The sequence below is a fragment of the Varanus komodoensis genome, unplaced genomic scaffold (genome assembly GCF_004798865.1).
Source record: "Varanus komodoensis strain SLA01 unplaced genomic scaffold, ASM479886v1 scaffold6_4, whole genome shotgun sequence".
Taxonomy (NCBI): domain Eukaryota; kingdom Metazoa; phylum Chordata; class Lepidosauria; order Squamata; family Varanidae; genus Varanus; species Varanus komodoensis.
The window spans coordinates 20798428-20817917 of NW_025336347.1; the positions used below are offsets into that span (position 1 = coordinate 20798428).

General features: G+C 46.1%; 1 protein-coding gene across 1 annotated transcript; it reads right to left on the reverse strand.

The window, feature by feature from the left end:
- Positions 1–1660: 1660 nt before the first annotated feature.
- Positions 1661–7520, reverse strand: LOC123034411 (L-amino-acid oxidase-like). Its single transcript, XM_044451735.1, has 7 exons — positions 7500–7520; positions 6609–6785; positions 5319–5425; positions 4676–4877; positions 4073–4126; positions 3649–3785; positions 1661–2503 (listed from the first exon to the last, which is right to left on the reverse strand). Exons 1-7 carry the CDS (start codon positions 7518–7520, stop codon positions 1723–1725), a joined length of 1479 nt encoding a protein of 492 aa, XP_044307670.1. The 3' UTR covers positions 1661–1722.
- Between the last annotated feature and the right edge of the window lie 11970 nt (positions 7521–19490).

Sequence of the window (19490 nt, forward strand, 5' to 3'; positions counted from 1 at the left end):
CTCTCTCCTGCTGGAATAGAGAGCCCTTGTCATGCACCAGAGCATCATCCCCGTTGCCCTTTTATACCCTGGTCGTTACGAGCAAAGATTGACAGCCAGGGACAGCCCCTCCAACATGCCACTGTGGGGGCACGCAAAACGGGGGCTGGGGAACTCGTGTCTCCCCAGGACCACTCCATTCTGCAAAATTAGTGAGGATTATCCCCATCCCTATTTGAAGGAATGCATTTCTCTCTATGTTTCTACCTGGCCTCCAAGATCTTCCACAAAGGTCCTTCCCCAGGAGCCCCCAAGGAAGAAGGGGGGTGACAGTGAGAGGGAGGGCCTTCTCCGTGGTTGCCCCCTGCCTCTGGAACACGCTCCCCAAAGAGCTACACCTGGCACCATCGTTGTTTTCTTTTCAGCACCAGGTGAAAACCTTTTGATTGATCAGACGTTTTGAAGGATGGGTCGGTTTTAATATTGTTTTTATCTGAACTGCTATGTATTAACCATGTGTTAACATCATTCAGTCACCATGAGTTGACAAGTTTTGTGTATTTTGGTTGACTTTTAGTGTTTTGTAATGGCCTATTTTATTGTTTTTATATGTTTTGCTTGTAAACTGCCCAGAGAGCTCTGCAGGTTATGGGGGCAGTATAAAAAAATGTAATAAATAAATAAAGTAAAGGGTGCATTTAAGCTGAGCTTCCCACGCTCCCACCAGCCTCTCTTCCTACTGCATCAAGCCACCAGGACAGAAATGGTTTCTGAATGATATTTATTTACATCGATGTACTGGTAACAAAGCATCAGTGCAATTGTGTCATCGGAAAGGAACATGCAAACATATTATTTCTTTGTTTATTTTAACAAAACGAATAGCATTGTCCTTCGCTGCCAGGAAACCTCTTGTGAGCGCACCCACTGCACTATCGCTTCAGCCCAAACTATGCACTTTTTTTTAAAAGATTTTATTAAGATTTTAAACTAATACTAAAAACATTAATCATCAAATACATCAAGTACTGGGTCAGCCCCCTACTACATATCTTTTAACATTCTATAGTCATATTCAAATCGATTTATAATAACTTAAAAACATCTTTAAATCTAAGCCAAGTCCCGTTTCTCCAGCCAATCATAAAAAAAGTCCCAAGTTTGGCAGAAGTCAGTATCTTCTTTCTCCTTCAGTGATAAAGTCAATCTATCCATTTCTGCACAGTCCAGCATCTTTTTTAGAATCAGTTCATTGGTGGGTAATTCCTCCCTTTTCCAGTGTTGAGCAAATGCAATCCTCGCCGCTGTGATTACATGTAACATCAAATACATTTCTTGTTTGCTAATATCTTCCGGTATAATGCCTAACAAGAAAACTTCAGGTTTAAAAGCTAAGGGTTTTTGTAGCATTTCCTCAAGCTGTTTATGTATTTCAATCCAATACTTTTTCACATTGTCACAGGTCCACCACATATGGTAAAAAGTACCCACTTTATGTTTACGCACTTTAAAAACCAAAAAGGAGCTTGGCCAGATGCCACAGACGTTCAGCCCGGGGACGCGCAATGGCAAGGAAGCATGCTTGGTTTCCCTTCTCCCATTCGCTTTATAAGCAGATTGAAAGAAATGGATGCAATGAATCAGTGTCACAGACTTACAGCAGGTTCAAAGCAGGGTCCACAGAGGAGCTGATGCGCCTATTCCAGGAACAATCGACAACACCCAAGCCTGTTTCTGCAGCTCCTACAGGGTGGGTTTGCTGGCTCGAAGGTTAATACTACTCGCTGCCCTGATAGCAGATTTCATGGCCGTGTCAATCCAGGCATGAGGGTGGGCAGTATGTTCCCCGGCAAAATACACCCTTCCTTCATTCTGAAACAAAGTCTTGAAAAAATGACTGAACTGGTAAGGGGTGGGGGAAGCAAAGGCCCCCATTGAAAACTTGTCCAGGGCCCATTTCTGTATCACGTGCCTGGTGCAAACAGATCTGAGGTAATTTTTGCTCACTTGGTGGATTTCTGCCAGGTCATCCATCACCACATCAATGCACTTTTCGTCACTCAAAGGCACAAAAAAGTCGGCATCATCATTCCAGGTGTAAGAAACCAGGAGCACCCCCAGCCCGCTGGGGAAGTTGTGGTTTGGGTAGTAGATAATTCGGGATGGGTGGTCCGTAATTGACCTCCCACCTCGGATCCCATCCTTCTCCCAGAACCTCTCTGTGCAAACCAAGGCTATCTTGGTAGAGCTTGCGTAGTGAAAAGAGCGCAGGGCGTGGGCCTTTGAATGGGACAGAGGGGGCTGGAATTTGATGAGTCGCGTGGCTTTTGCAGTCGCTGTGACGAGGACATAGTCGGCCACCAGACTTGACAAGGCACCTTTGCCCGGCTTGCGGAAAGACACCTGCACTTTCTTGCCGAAGTGAGCAATCTTCTCAACTCTGCTATCAAAGTGGACTGTCCTGGGCATCGCCTGCAGGAAGCCCAGTGGGAGCTGGTCAAAGCCACCCGTGATTTCCTCAAAACTGAAAAGGTCAAGGCGGGTGGAGGAAAAGGAAGAGAAAAGGAGTGGAAGGGTTATCTCATGGCACAAGACACGTGACTATTCAAAGCACAAAAGCGTTGCTGCAACTGCTGTATTTCATGTCTTGCTTTAAAAACAAGATAATTTCAGTAATTCTGGTTATCAAACTATGTTAGGATACATTCAAAACAGCATGCTTGTCATATTCCATGTCAGTTTTGCCCCTCAGTATTGTGGTACTCATATTTATGTGTTTGACTACCAGGCTTTTAAAGTACTTCATTAGTGTACTTTTACCTCAGTAGAAAGCTATGCTTCTGATCTCTACACTGGCTTCTCCCATTCTCTAAATTTTGCTAGGTTTGCTCCACCTTATCTTTCTGCCTTTACCTCCTGACAATACTCTACAGCCCTTGCTTCTCCAATTCTACCAACTTCAGCTCTTCAAGCATGCTGGGAGTTGTAGGCCTTTTCCCTGTCTAAACTTGCTCAGGATCGTGTCTCTACTCTCAGACGCCTGCGATGACTAGAATGGGTGTGTGAAAGAAGGATCAATGGCAGAACTTCAAAGCTCCACTAAGTGGCTGGGCATCTCACTAGCAGATTAGGGAAAAACCAGAAATGCACGTGGAAGTGAGGGTGTTTTTCAAATTAGCTATGCTGAGCAACACGAGGAAATATCATCCCAGAAGCTTTACAACACACGTAACTCATGCCTGACCTTTCACGAATGATGGACTCCCATCTTCTGGCCCCTTCCCTGTATATAATCCCTAAAAGACCCAGACAGGGCCTGATTCACACATGCATGTTCACCACTTGATGTCTGCACTATAAATGTGCAGGTGTGGATTGAGCCATCATCATCATCAAGTCGCACCACCTCAAAACAAAGCTTTTCATTGTAATCAGTTTTCAAGTCATCAAGCACTGAGTTAATAAAAGCTGAAAAGAAGATCAACTGTTGTTCTTTCAGAGAAAATGCATTTCTCTCTGACTGTCTTGGCTAACCTATGGCAGGGCTGTTGCCATTTTAGGCTAGGGCTGGTCAGCCTGGGGGAGCCTGGAAGGACCTCCTCTGTCCTAACCCAGGGCCATTTTCCTCTCCATTCCACTCCAGAGAATCCCAAATCCTCCCCATCTCACCTGCCATCGTCAAAGAACGTCACATATTCCAAGGCAGAGTTAAGGAAGGAAATATGGAATCCCGCATCTTCATTCAAGAGGTCACCAATCATGTCCACTGCCCCTCTGCTCAGATTTCCTTCTTTAATTAAGTATTCCTGTTTGGGGGAAACGGGTAGGAAAAGTTTTAAATGGGAATACAAATCCATACTTGGTCATTTTGAATCAATTTATCCTCAGCTCCTTTCTGCTTCACCCAAAGCAAGCAGGTGCTGCATCTAAACTTGCCTTGTGCCAATCCCCAGCAGGGTCACACCAGCTGAGGAGAGAACGCTGTGGGTCGACGCTTGCCTGCAAAGGGGTCCCACACACCGGTGGAGGGGAATGTGCGGGGGACTGGGGGGGCTTTGCTTTTTAAGAGCAAGCAAGTGCCCACTTTTCTTACCTTGGTAGAATACGAGTCATATTTCTCCTTCAGAATCGTGCAGTTCTTTGTGACCTGCACAGGAATCATAAAGAAAGGTGCTTCTTTCAAGCCAACAGAAATGCAGACCTCCATTAAATGACTATTCGGCGTTCAAACACGGGTCAGAGATGGCATCTCAGTGAAGGTTCCATGAACGCAGCTGCAACGCTGGCCTTGTACCCCGAACACACGCCCGTAAGGGCGTTTGAAATCAGACCCAGGGCCATGTGAAACAAGGCCAAGGGCTGCTGCATGAGGGTTACTTGTTCCTCACCCTGCATTATGCAAACCGTGACAGTCCAGAGTCAAAGAACGGTGAAACTGTTTCTGCGGCCCGGAGGCATTTTGGGCTTGTGTTTTCATAAACGGTGCCCTGCATCCATCATTGCTGACTTTTTGAAAATGATGAGAACCGGCGGCAACAGGGTAAACAATTGCGGCATCTAAGGCCACTTTGTGTATGTTGTGTTGCCAATAAGGAAACAATCTCCATGCAGAGAATGATGGGTTTGCTTTAATGTATGAAGTGGAGGACAAGTGTTACATGACTACTTAGCTGTAAAATCTTTAAAAGGCACATACCTTATCCAGTGTTCCCGCGTAGAGTTGATCAGCAGACTTTCCCCTTTCCTCTGGATTCACTTGATATCCAAACAGGTTGGCATTTGCATTCACAGTTCCTACCTTTTCCCTTCTATTTTTGATTAAATACCAGGCATTCTTATCCGTCTGGACAAATGGGTTTAATGTGAGGTTGAACTTCTTAAGGTATTCACGAATGATTCTGTGGGAGAGGGAGAATCGCAACAGGTGAGAGAGACAACCGTGCAAAACACAAGCCTGAACTCCATTTGGAGAAACTCTTTGGCCTCGTACAAGCAGTGGGCAGGGCCAGAGGCAAAGGGGGCAGGTCAAGGTGCCAAAAGCACGAGCAGATGGCCGCTTAAATTTCTTACTCTAGTAGCTAAGATGTAGGAGAAATATTTCAGCCTTTTGGGACAGTGAAAAAACTGCACCAAAGCTAGGAAGCCATCAAATGATGGGTTGTCAGAGGAAAGGGGCACTTCAAGGGAAGGGTCTATGGCCTTCTGGGGAACATGGCTGCACCCTAAGATCGGAGATTGTGCACCCTGGCTGAGGCCCTGTAAAGCTCAGGGTACCCACCTTCCCTCTCCATGAAATTGATCGTTTCTCTGCATAACTGGTGCAATGCCTTTTTCCTTACCTGTGTGTCTTGGGCAGACGCATAGGCCCCAAATCAATGTACCAGTCCTTCTCACGATACGTCTTAATCCTCCCCCCTACACGGTCACTGGCTTCCAAAACGTGTACCTAGGGTGCAAAAGAAAAGAAAAGAAAAGAAAAGAAAAGAAAAGAAAAGAAAAGAAAAGGACCTGTTTTTGCATTGTTCTGCCATACTTCCTTCCAGACTGCTGGAAGGAATTGTACACAAACAAACATAACCATTCATGATACAATGGCACAGTGCATTACTATACAGCACCAAGAAAGGGGTCATAACTCCATGACAAGAGGGCATCTCTGGTCCAGTCTCCAGCATCTCCCATTAAAGGGGTTAAACAGCGGGCAACTTGGAAGACCTGCTGTGGCTCCAGCCTTTTAAAACCACTGCCTCTGTTGTCAGAATGGTAATATAGGGCTACAGGGCTAGACAGACAAATAGCAGGACTGATACATGCCAGCTTCCTCTCTGTTCCTAAGGTCAATGCACAATGGGAAAGGGACTCTTTCCAAAGTTACAGATTCTTTTAAAGTTCCCATAAAAATGCATGTGAATTTTTATAGGTGCATTGTATACGTGTATACTTCACCTAATGCAAATACAAATGCATTTGCCAAGTTTTTTTTCCCAAGTGATTTTCCTAATATAAAGCATTTCTGAACATTGTTTTCACATGTGCAAACACACACACACACACACACATTTCCATGCACTTCTTAATATGTGAATTTCTGTATTGGAGAACTCCATTGCAAGATTTGAAGAAGTCCAAACTTCAAAGGTTGGCTAAATGTCAGTACATGCAATGGTTCAGAGGTGCAAAATTCAACCGCACCAAATTCTCCCCATCCCTGCAGCAGAGCGATGGTCTCCCATTATAGGCACTGGCGGAAGAGTTTTAAGGCATGTGTGGGTTTGCAGACACAGAAAATAGGCTTTACTAGCTGAGGTTATAAGGAGATATGAGGTTTCATCTCAGCCTAAGGGCAGCTCCAGGTAAAACATGAAATCATTGCATCACCTAATATTCCTGCTTCAGACAGGAAAGATTTGTTCCAGACTTTATGTTCGGATGATTAAATTGATTTGGGTCCCTGCCCGATGGCCTTCGAGTCACTCATCCAAGAACCCCAGGGCCTCTTTTCCCATTTTGGCCAACCCATGCCCCTGCCTTCGGGCCGGGCTCAGTCAACAGGGGCTCCACAGCGAGCAAGACCCCCAATTCCCGGCATGTTGTGCAAATCCCTCCAGTGCGTCAGTAAGTGCAGCTACCTGGTGTCCTGCATCTTTCAGCAGCTTGGCAGCTGTGAGTCCACTTATTCCTGCCCCAACTATCACCACCGTCTTTGGCGTCGAAGACTTTTCCAGTCCATTTCTGGCAATATTTAACAGATCCTCATAGTCCGGGTCATCGAAACACTTCATCCAGTCCTGCTTTTGGGCAGCATTCTGTGTGTAGGCCAAGGATGCCGCAAGCAGGAAGAACAGAAAACTCGCTAGAAGGAAGAAAAGTGGCTATTTAATAAGGAGGGTGGCGATCAAAAGATAAAGCAAGTGAAGAGTGAAAGCAATGGCTGGTTTTTTTGTTTGTTTGTTTGTTTTCACCTTTGATTTTGAAGCTATTTGGATTTTCTAGAAATCTTTTAGCTCGATTAAGAACTAGCCACTTAATGTTTGGCTGACCCCTAAGTGGATGGAGATTTGCAATTTTTCTGTCCAGCTAATTTGAAGAACTGGTGACAAACTGGCTGAAGAATTAGTCTATCCCTTTAAATCAATTTATCTTCTTCCCTTAACTGCTGTGACTACTGTTTCATTATTTTTGTTGTGAATTTTGATAAATCAGAGCAAAAAACAAACAAAAACCTATACAAATAAAATGAAATATGTATTACAGTTTTGTTACATAAAATTTTAATATGTCCATTACAGAAAATACATCTTTAATGTGTGCCCCTATATATTCAATTCAGAACAAGATACACTACTGTTCTTACATGCAGTTATGCAAAGCTGTTGTGAACTGCCCAGAGAGCTTCAGCTATTGGGTGGTATAGAAATGAGACTCCAAAACCGAGTGAATTTAGAAACTTCCACAATTTTTCTATATTCATCCATTTGTAGGTTACTCTAAAAGACCACCTGTTCAAAAATGGAACCCACTGTATTCTCAAAGGTGGCCATTCAGCCTTCCAATGTTCTCCCAGTCTGGACAAACCCTTATTTAAAAAGATACAGAAGTTCCTGCTGAAGGAGCCATAAGCTAAAATCCATTAACCCTCTGAAATAGATAACAACACAGCAATCGGTTGACTGGGCAAGGCACGACAACCCAGATTGCTTTTCCATTCATGCTGAAGGCCTTGTGGGTCACCATTTAGAAACCTGGATTGCTGGTCAATGTACCTGCTCAGCTTCAATCAATCTGTCCAATAGCAGAGGGGACTCTGAAGCTGCAAAAGCATTAGAGCTAAACCTTGATTCAAGCAAATGTTTCAACTGTGTGTCTTGCCATACCTGACCAGCATATCTAGTAAGCGGAGCAGAGCATGACAGAAACGTATCACTGCTGTGGCTGCTTTCCTTAACATTTACTCTGTGTCAACAGCCCAGTAGTTAATGTCCTTAGCACATCCATTTTATTTATTTAGAAAATCTCTAAGCTGCCTTTCACTGTCAAACCATAGGATGGTATAGAAAAATCATTACAGCCAATATAATATACCATTATTATATACAATTCAAAATGCAAGAAACTTTGGCTGATGAGCCTCCAGTGTTGGAGAGCATCCCTCTTCAAGAAGAACAAGATGAAGGCAATTCAAAATGGAGGCAAAGCAAGAAAACGATGAAGTGAAGGCGTTTGAGGGTAAGATTTTCCTTTCCCAAATGGGCATTGTGCCCTCCCCACCGCTAGCCTGGCCTCCTGGGACGAGGGGCAGAGGGACCCGGCAGTGGCCCTAATCCTGGTCAGTGTTGTGAGCCAGTCTCTCTTTGCCAACCTCTCTCCTATTAACTGCCTTCTAACTACAGCTTCTTATTCAGTTAAAGAGGGCCAGGCAGGCCTGGCTTTGTGATACAAAGAGAGTGATGTGGAAGTCATCAGCAAAAGACATTAATGTGCCAGCTAATTAGAGAAAGTGGACGGCTCAAGATAAAGAGTTGATTCCAATGTGAATCCCCCTCTTCCCTTGCTCCCCAACACAGTTAGCTCCATCCTCAGGGAGGTTCCCATTATCTAACTGGTTAGATCTCTTGACATGTCATTGAACAGCAGGAGTTATTAAGTGACATCTCTCTCATCTGGCCCTGCCCCTTCCACAGTGTCTCCCTTACCAGCCACTTCGATTACTTTAAGGCTTGCTTTTAGCTAAGAAGTCCAACCCTGCCTCTTCTTCCACTTTAGATAAAGAGTCTAAGGCATCCACCTTGGAAATCTGCATTGTGGGAGAAGTAGGTCCAGTCCCTCCAATCAGGGGGAGATGCTTGCTATATGCTTAGGAATAAAAGCTCCCATTCATCCACTGGAGTAGACCATATCAGGGTCATTGTTGTGCTATGGAATGGATTGTTGACCCCCTCTGCCCCTGGCAGGTCCTGATCAGAAAGAAAACTCATGGCCTCAAGAGCAAGCATGTAATATCGGCATTTAGAAGGATGTAACGAAGGTGGACCCAGGAAAAAAAATCACATCACATGGTTAATTATAAGCCACTTCAGGGGGCACTCTTCAGGCTGAAAGGTCACTGATAAATGTATAAGATTAATGAATTAATTAATATAGGAGCAAGGAAGATACAACAGATCCATCCAATCCCTTCACTTCAGAATGGATATCAAGTATCCCCAACGCAGGTTTCACCAGGTGTTGGGGTTTGGTTTCTGTTTTGGTAGAACTTCCATAAAATGGTATCTGATCATGTTCCCAGCCTGCTCACCCCATCACGACTAATTTAACAAAACAACTTCTTCCACTGCTACTACACCTACCACCAACAAAAGTGATACACACTATTAAGATTAGAACAAACACACTTACGAAGTTCACAGACATAAACCGATGTCCCAAAGGACACAAGTCTCCTGAAATGTCAAGGAGAAGCCTGTTTCAGTGAGAAAAATAATGAGCTACTTACAGAACCGCTTCATGGTCTGATGGTCAATGTAAGGGTGCAAGTGCAAAGCCTTATTTTATAGCCAGAATGGGGCTGACTCAGGGACTCAGGGCTGGGGAAACCCGGCTTTCTCAACTGAGGCCGTGTCAGTGGCCAACCTCTCCTAAGGCAGTGCCCACATGTCCTACCTAGCTGGGACAGGTCACTCGAAGCAGAGTTGCACATGGTGTCCTAATGCAACCAAGGTGCATGGCACAACACAGTGATTGAGTAGTTCTCTAGCATCTAAAAATACTTTTTTAGCATTCAGGGGTAAACAATGCCCAGAGCCATGGGTGAAATGCTTCACAGGGAGGCCAGAAAGATCTCATCTTCTGCTCGGTTGCTTTTCTGGAATTGAGACATTCAATATAAGCCTTTCATATGGGCTTATTAAAAGACTGGCAGGAAGTGGGAAAGACTGATTCCTTGTCAAGATAGTCAAAGCCAGTCTGTCCACAAATCACTGGAAAGGAAGTGTCAGATGCTATTACTTAACTTGCTCTGAAGCACCTGTCTTGCAACACTGATTTTTGCTTGTCAATTAGAATAGACTGAGATTAGATTAAAGAAAGGACAGGTTTCAAAATATTTAAAACATGAATGCATAAACCATTAAAACTGTTAAATTAACATATTGCCTATTAGCTTTACTATAGCAGTCAAATACCAGTTAGAATCATGACAGACAGTTAGAAAAGCCTGAAAATTGCTCCATCCAATGTTTTGGGACTGAACATTTCTTACCTATTTCCATACATACATTCATTGACGCCAACATGTACAACATTCTGTACAGGTTGTTACATTCCAGCAGGTCATCTCCAACTTGTGCTCGCCCTATGAGAGAAAGCCCCCCAGGATGGCCTGTCTTTCACAGCCCTGCTCGGCTGTTGTAAGCTCCAAGATGTGGCTTCCTTCACAGAACTGGGCTATCATATATACCCCACTATCTTAGGATTTAATTAGGGTACAATCCAGTGGGGATGTCCATAACCCCACAAACCTGGAATTGTATGAGCATCCAATGGAACGCAGGTGGTCTCTTCACTCCACTTGTCCTCAAAAACATGAAGATGCCCAATTTTGGCTGTCCGAACACTTTACCTCCCATCAAAAGAAGGAAAGGCTGAGGCAGCAGCTGGATTTGGTGGACAATAGCAGTGCCCTGCTTTTTCTCTCCCCTTTAGTGCTTGCCTTCAGGGACATAGAAACATAGAAACAGAGAGAGTCAGAAGGGGTCTCCTGGGCCATCTAGTCTGACCTCCAGCACCAGCCGGCTCCGCTCACGACATGCCCACCATGTGCATGTCCAGCCTATCTTGAAAAGAAGTAGGTAAGAAAATGAAAAGAACTAGACTGGCTGTGAGGACAGGAGTCCCCCTTCAAAGATGGAGTCCATGCTGTGATCTCAGAAAGCTTTTAAAGGTCACAGCAGGGATTCTGCTTGTTTCCTTACATTTCTCTCTCTCTGTGATATGATTTAAAGCTATCTAGCTTAAACACCGTATAAAAGAATCACGCACAGGCACAGGCACCCATACACGCACACGCACAAAATCAATACAAAATTCACAAAACATGAGATGCCAAATAATAATGGATTCAAATGCAGCATGTATGAGATACGTGGAAATGACCTGATTTTCACATTTTGTTGAGCCCTGGCGTAGTTTGTTGAATTCTGGCTGGTGCCTGAACCCTTTCCAACAAGCAATGTATGATTCCTTAATCAGTTCTAAGCCACAAACCAGAGTCATGGCTTATTGGGGGCGGCGGGGGGGGGGGGGGAGCAGTTAAACAAACTGTTTAAAGTATAGCTTGCTCTAATGTCTGAATGCAGAGCTGTGGCTTATTCCTAGCCTGTTTGCAAAAGCAACCCATCCAGGATGAGCTACAACAGTTAGAAACTGTAATCACTGCAAAGGCTGGAAAATGAACCAGAAAAAAATAAAAATAAAGCAGAAACAAGGAAAAGACACATAATTTATCATAATCAGTGGTGCTAGGGCTCCATTTTATTGTTTTTAAATTGCTTTTATTGTTATTGTAACTCAGTTGGCTTTGAATAATGAATCCAAGGCACAATCCAAGGGGGTGCCTACAAGCTGCCAAGCTCACGGGACCACAGGATTCCTATGTGGGGTGGGAGCAGCACAGAGGGGGCTTCACCACCCACTCTGCAGTTCAGCTGCACGGCCCGTTTTGGCCCTCTAGTTAGGATCCCTCAGGGAGGCTGGAGAGCAGGCAGGGGACATCACGTCCGGGGGATCCTAGTCTCCTCCCTGCCTCCCAGAACGCCCTTTCCTTTCTCTATCTCAGAGAAACAAGCAGAAGAGCGTGGATCCCCCGCTCTGAAGCTGGAGCGCTGCGCAATCAGAGAATCTGAAGTATCCTGGTGCCCCCTGGAGAACACGGAGCGATTCCGCGCCATGGCCTACGTCGTGAGTCCTCAAACTACAGCCCGCCGGCCATGTCCAGCCCGCAATGCCCATTTATCCGGCCCGCCTCGGAGCTTTCGGACTTGCCCAGCGCTGCCCGCCTCGCCCCGCGTGCGCCCGCCGCCCTCGCTGTGCGCTTGCTCGCGCGGAGCCCGTTTCGGACTTGCTCGGAGAAGCGCCCTCCGAACAGCAAGCCGCGGCCTCCTCGCCACGTGCCCCCGCCTCGCCTCCGCTCGCCGCGCGCATGTCCGCCCCCCCCCCCCCGCTGGCACCGCCTTGCCGGCCCATGCCCACCAGCGGGACCTCTCAACTGGCCGCCTGCTGGAAAAGGTTGAGGACCCCTGGCCTAGGTAAGCCACCCGGGGCAGAGGGTTGCCCGCTTATGCATTACCAAGAAAGAGAGCGCGCGTCTTTGGAAAGAACACAGATCTGTACGAAACATGGATGCGCTGATTTATTTTCCTAATATTTTAACAAATTTATTTATTTATTCGGGATGTTCCTAACCCATCCGATCACTCTGCGTCTCTGGACGGCTTACAAACAAAGGCAATAAAAACAAGAATAAAAAATGGTTTTATCTTTGATTTTCTCATTATTTATCGGGTGTGTGTTGTTTGTTGTATATGGTTGCTTTGTTTTTTGGGGGGGTTTTCTTTTGGTAAGCTGTCCGGAGGATTTAGTATTGGACAGCATATAAAAACTTTGAATGAATGAATGAATGAATGAATGAATGTGTGTAGCTACCAATTTAGAAATAATATATTTTAAATAGAAATAGGGATGTGTGTGGAATCCAAAGTATGGTCTGACGGCATGTAAACATCCACCGTGTTGAAGCTAAGCAGGTCCAGCGCTGGCCTGTACTTGGAGGGGAGGCTACCAGGGAACCCCATGGAGCCACCTTGCATTCCACAACAGGAGAAAGATGAGGTCCAGATAGAATAAATGAATAGTCCGTTTTGTGCAGAATTTCCATTGGATTCCCAATGGATTTGCAGCAGCGCAGAGGCTGAGTTTCTGGCGAGCGTGCCTGGGGTTTGCCGGCACTTAACCCACCCACTGAGCAAGCAGAGCTGTTCTTTCTGCTGCCACTTCTGCTGGCAGCAGAGGGTGGGAAAGAAGCTTGGCCGCTGGACGTGGTGGCCGACAACCCCCTGCCTGAACCCCCTTCCGTATGCGCTGGCGCCACTGCTGGCAGCGAGTGGAGAAGAAGGTTGGCTGCCAGGAATGGCAGCCTGCGGACCTGCTCACTACGCCCCCTTTCCACGCACACCACTGCCACCAGTCGTGGCCTGGGAAGAAGGTTAGTTGCTGGAAATGATGGCTGGGGAAGGTTGCCAGTTGCATGGACTGGTGTCTGGGAACATTCCCGGTCTTCCTCTTGGTTCAACTCATTTTTGCAGGACGGGTCAAGCATGAAAGGAAGTCCATGGATTCTGGAGGGACCAATTCCAATTCATCCCAATCCTAAATAGAAATTCCGTATATCTCGCCCTAATGAGGAAAGTAATGGCCAAGCGACTCATGCACTTGCTCAGCCTCTTGTCCAGACACTCACTGTTGATGGGCAGAGTTAAGGCCTCCTCCTCACTTTTTAAAACTTCAGATGGGATTTAGGTGTTCCTGAACAGAGGATGATCTTTAGTAAAAGGGGATAGGTGGCCACCCTAGTGAAGGAGGACCAGCCATGCACAGCAGGCTGAAAATGCTGCTAGTTCTGTGTTGCATGGGAGAAGAAACCGAATTCATTCTTTGCATCATGAAACTTTGTTCAATCCATTTCCTTCTCCAGTGGATCCCGTTTTGTCAGAGCTCTCTGCTATGACCTGTCCATCTTGGGTGGCCCTGAACAGCATAGCTCATAGCTTCATTGAGCTACGCAAGCCCCCTCGCCACGACAAGGCAGTGATCCACGAAGGGGACAAATTCAGTAGCAAATTCAGTAGCAAAAGATAACCAGCTTTTGAAATCTTCCTCAGAACAGCCAATACATTTTTGAGTGTATTTTATTCTGGACACCTCTTCCGTACTCCACTTTTGCAAACACGGAAATATCAGGTGGAAGACCCAACACGCAACTCATCCTTTATGAGGTCACATTCTATGTCAGAGTTTGAGGGACGTTTGCTAAATCTGAAGGCTGAGTAACAGGATGAATGGCACATTTTGAAGGAAACACCCGTTTCCCAAGACTGCCTCTCCTTTGCGGCAAGGACGTCCACGGGGTTTCTGGGGAAGCTGGCCCTGTCCGCTGCCTGCCAGTTCCTCATCCCCATTGTCAGCCCTTCCCTGTTATGTTCAAAGCCCTCAGGGCTCATCATCCAGAAGCACTGTGCGTTTTTCGGCTGGGGAGAGACCTTGCAAGAAGGCATGTCTACAGGAGGAGTGGTGGACGCAGGAGGTCGAGCAGGTCTCTTGAGCAAGGGCCTCCGCACCCCACATTCACGTCCTCCTGTTAAATCTGGTTTCAGGTGGGCAGATGCACTTGCTGAGGCACCTGTAACATCATTTCCCAAGCACAGGTATGCGGAAGCATTTTCCCGTTCTTTTTTCTGTTGAAGGCCTTGTTCACTCAGACCGAGAGGTAATCGCTCAGAGTCCGGATGCCTTCTCTCACAGGAGAACCTCAGGGGGAGGGGGGCTCTCGCTCTCTCTGTCACCCACATCTCTTCCTCTTTCTTTTTTTTCCCTGCCCAGAAGGCAGCCATAAAGACAGGCAAAACATTCTTGCCAGAGGCCTGGTTGAAGAAGGGTTTTGAAACGGGGCCAAGGAACACATGGAGTCAAGCCAAGAACCCACGGGCAACATTGAGCCAAGAACATCAAGCCAAGAACCCCCGGGCAAGAACCCTCTCAAATGGCAACATTGCAGCAAAAGTCAATTATACAGCAGAAGAATGCCAAATATGTTCGCAAGTTTCATGGAAAGCCAAGGGGAGGTCCAACCTGGGAGGTCCAACCTTCAGAGATTCATCATCGTTGTCAACCCATTCAGTTGTGCCTGACCCTTGGCCCCTCTATGGCTCACTGCTCTCCGTGGCTCCCTGTCTCGCACAGCTTCCTTCAAGGCCGCCATGTCCATCTCAGTGTCTTTCTTTACGGTGTCCAGCCAACAGGTGCGGGGGGGGGGGCTTCTTTTTCCGCTGATCACTCCCAGCATGACTGACTTTTTGAGTGAGTCAGCTCTCATGACATGACCTTCAGAGATTGGATGCTGGCAATCAGAGACAGGGTCTTCCAACCGTGGTGACCTGCTTATGGAATGCGGCAAGATGGAGTGGCCATTTTGGAGGAAGTAAGATCCTCTTCCCCTTTGGATCAAGATCGTCGGTTGGAGCTGGACCTCCCTGTTCTGGCTTGCTTACATCTTTGCCACCCTTTCCCAAGACTTTAGGTCTGCGGAAAGTGTGAGACTCCCTGTTCATGAGAGTAGAAAGGTTTGACAGCTATCGATGCTTCCTTTTACAATAGGTTTTTTGATAGGGGCTTAGGCCAGGAACAGGAGGTTTCTGAATGCAACCTTGGGTTTCTTGTAGAAAGAATGATGGCATATGAATATAATAAAGAAATAAAACAAAAATTAATCTTACAGATGTGTGTTAGTGTATGTATATGTTTAGAAGTAAACCTTAGGTTCTCAGAAATATAAGTAACTCTAATGAACACAGGAAAATTGCCCACATTTAGAAAGGAAAGGAATGGAAAGGAACGGAAAGGAATTCAAATTATAAAGAAAGGAAGTCAATACGTATAACAATGTCTCTTAGCCTAACCTACCGCACTGGGTTGTTGCAGATAAAATGGAGAGGACAATTATGTACACCACCTTGGAAAAGGCAGGCTATAAGTATAATATATGAATGGATAAAATAATGTGTGTTACTGGACTTAGCAGGCGTGTAAAGGTATTACCCACCGAAGAGACTCAACTTGCCAAAAGTCAGCTTTGCCGTTTGTTATTAGCACTGTTATTCCCCACTCCTCCTGTTCATACTGTTTAATACATAACAGCATACGGTGCTTTCTTGCTTTTTTCTGTAAGTTTTTTCCTTCCTTTGGTAGAATCCCTACATCTCAGGTTAAATTTCAGGTGCACAATTTAAAATTTAGACTTCCCCATTTTCATATTTTAATAGTGGAACTGAAATGCACTCCAGACTTCAGTGTTTGACATGCCCACCAGTACCACACATATGCACAGATTGCTTTACTTAGAGATGGATATGTTTCCTATAAAATAATGGATGCTATGATTGTATATGTCCTCTATGCATGTGCTTGTCAAGGCAATGCTTAGCTTTGTCAGTGGTGCAGTTTGGCAGTAAAAACCCAGCCATGCACATGCAGTGCGGGTTCTGTGATGAAGAGGATGATAACCGACAGTTATCTCACACATGTTCCAGTTTGCAGTGCCTTGTGCCTCTTGTATTATCCCGGGAGGGGAGGGGAGAGGTGATGCGTGAAGGCAAATTCTCAGGAATGCGGCTTGGTCTCAGGCAGATACGGAGACGAAGGAAGAGAATGCCTTGGGCTAAAAGCACAGATCAACACATCAGTTCTGAAACACCATCAACTGGAACACAATCATTGCAGCGCTGCATTGAAAAGAGGGCACACGGTAAGCATCTATAATTGGTAGACAGAAAGCCTCCAGAAGACAATAGAGCTCTGTGGGTTACCTTTCCCCGCGACTCAATAGATTTGTTCCTCAAGCTGAGGACCAAGATGTGTTGCAAGTTTTGAGGGCTTCAGGAGAACCAGGCAGGTTTTTCGAGAGATTGCAAGTCTTTGCTTTGGCAAAAGGGCAAAAACATAGCAAAGCACAGGGATGCTCCAGGCCCTAGAGATTTCCCCTGCGTGAATGGGAGCTAACGGAGGCAACAAGGACTCACTCGGCTTGTCAGGCACCCAGGAAGGACACCCTGAGCAGCAGGAGGCCACAGAACTGCAGAATTTGCCACACAGCAGAGAGCAAATATGGCACCCTGCTGGGAGTGGATGGACGCCATCCATTCCAAGACATCCACTGATTTCCATGATGTGCCAGGAGTATTGCAACCTGATGGAACTGATAAGATACACCAGAACACTGAGGAGCCCTGGATTCATGTACCATTTCCAAAAGGTTTGAACGGGACAGTATGTCGGATCCAACATAACATGAAAAGATGAGAGAAAGACTTTCAGGAAGTGACAATAGGGAGTCAAGAGCAGGGAAATGACTCACTGCAAAAGCATCATAAATGACAAAAAAGTGAGCTGGGAAGGGCAGAAAGGGTGGTGCTGTGCCGAATGTGGATCAAGAATGCACCATGTCTAAAAATAGGACATTTCCACTTTGTGACTGGATCCGCAACTGGGTCAGACCTGGAATCCAAGAATTGAATATGCCTGTGAATGGATGTTCCAGTCGCATATCCCAGCCAACGAGGCCTTGGTGGAGGAGGGTGCCATCTGGTTGGAGTGGTTTTGCTACGTTAGCCATGTATGCACAGACTTTAGAAATATGTCGCTTCTGGCAGGATCACTTGGCCAATTGTTTTGTCATATTTCCCAACTTTTTCTTGCTGGGCTGACAGAGTTTCTGGAAGTGACGTACTGAACGTTGCCACACAGGCGAAGAGCTGGCCGTGCTCTTTGCCAGCAAGCAGCTTGCAAACGGCACCGCAAGACAAGTATGCGGCAGGTGTTGAAGCAAGACAAACTCCAGTGGTGCCACCATGGCAGGACTTTGGGGGGCAAGTCCTGGGCCCCCTGCAGCAAAATGAGCAAGTGAGCATCCAAATGCCGCAGGGCTGATCTGGCCCTCTGGCCAAGACTGCTTTTGCCATCAGAATGAGAGAGGCAGGTGTGTTGGGCAACTGATTCGGGTTGAAAGTCCATCAAGGCTTGCAAAAGAGTTGACTCTTGAGGAATCCAGTGGATGAAAACAGGTTCTTCATGTCAATCAACACATTTTAAGAAAGGTTATTTCCTTTTCTTTATCTAACCCTAACCCCAATCCTAACCCTTCCCACAAACCATGAAGTTTTCCCCATGCTGGGTATTGATACATATTAAATAAAAACAAAGTTAGATAATTTCTCTTCACTCCCTCCTCAGAGAGAACCAAAGTGGGGCCTGTCATGCTTTGCAATGAACTTCTAATGTTTTGGTTTAAAGAGAAGGACAAGATTTGTAATTTGTCTTAATAATTCCTTATTATTAATAATTAATAATAATATAATGATTAAGGAATATGTATCAGGCTGCAGTATTGAACGTTGGTTGGATCCTTAGATTCCTCTTCTTTAAAATAAGGCTACAGTTGAGTACCCACAAGACTCCACGGCACTTGCTTCTAAGGAGGCATCCCTGGAATTGCATTGCAAACAAACCATTTGATTACGTTGGGGTTGTTTTGCTTGGTTGCTATTGCTGTTCTTAGAATTAATGCTCTGCACGTTTGCAATGTTTTTCACCCAACGTGGATTCTTATTAAAGGAGAAGTGCATTGCTTTGTTCACTGAAGATTAGAAGTTCAAGGATAGGCCGGACATGCAAATAGTGGGCATGTCGTGAGCGGAGCCAGCTGGAGCTGGGGGTCAGACTAGATGGCCCAGGAGACCTCTTCTGACTCGCTCTGTTCCTATGTTTCTTAGTTCGGTTTGTTTAGCCTAATTACAGATTTTGAGATAACTATTAAAACTATTGAGAGCCAGTGTGGTATAGTGGTGAAGAGTCCGGGACCGGGACTCAGGGTTCTGGTCCCTGCTCAGCTGAGGAGCCAGCTGGGTGACTTGGGGCCTGTCATAGACTCTCAGCCCAGCCAACATCACAGGGTTGCTGTTATGAGGGTAAAACGGAGAAGAGGAGGAGAATCATGTAAGCCACCTTGAGTTCCTTGAAAGGAAAAAGGTAGAATATAAATATAATGAATGAATTAATGAAATGAATGAACAAATGAACAAACGAACAAAATACCTCAGTGGTGGTGCTAAAGGGCCCAAGCTTAAGATTTCATGCAGCCAGTTAAAACAGCAGTGGAGAACCTGACTGTGGCTGGAATCTAGCTCCTATCAGCCCCAGCCTGTATGGTCAGGGTGATGGGAGCTGTAGTTCAACAACATCTGAAGGATCTCAGGGAACCACAGCTGCCGCTGCCCAAACCCTTACAGTGTTGCCGCCTGTCAGTGCTGGGGCAGATGGACCAAAGGTCTGGCTTGGCCTATGGCAGCATCCTCTGGCGTGTGCTACAATTCTCAGAAGTCCTGCTAGCCTTGCGTACATTTTTCCTGCCTGCCTCACCTGCCAGCTCGATGCAAAGGCACGATGGCATCAGCGGGTGCTGATGACTCTGAACAAGGAAGTGATGCAGCCGCTTTCCTGGATGAGCCGATTATGCACAGTGAGTGCACCACGCGCCACGTGGCTTTTGTGCAACGTGACCAGATTTGTGCAATTGTGGGTCATCGGGTTTGATATGCAAGCACCGGATCTGATAGCTGAAATACCATGGAGCTTCCAGGTAAAGCCGGTTGTAGTTGCTGCAGAGCAGCAGGGGGGTGGGGGGGGGG

Bases quoted from the DNA above. Each gene is read 5' to 3' on its own strand.
- LOC123034411 (XM_044451735.1), bottom strand. From the start codon at position 7,520: ATGGCCACCTTTGAGAATACA. The intron at 6,786-7,499 runs GTGGGTTCCATT...GCCTACACACAG, and splicing joins TGGCCACCTTTGAGAATACA to AATGCTGCCCAAAAGCAGGA. The intron at 5,426-6,608 runs GTAGCTGCACTT...TTTGCACCCTAG, and splicing joins TGAAAGATGCAGGACACCAG to GTACACGTTTTGGAAGCCAG.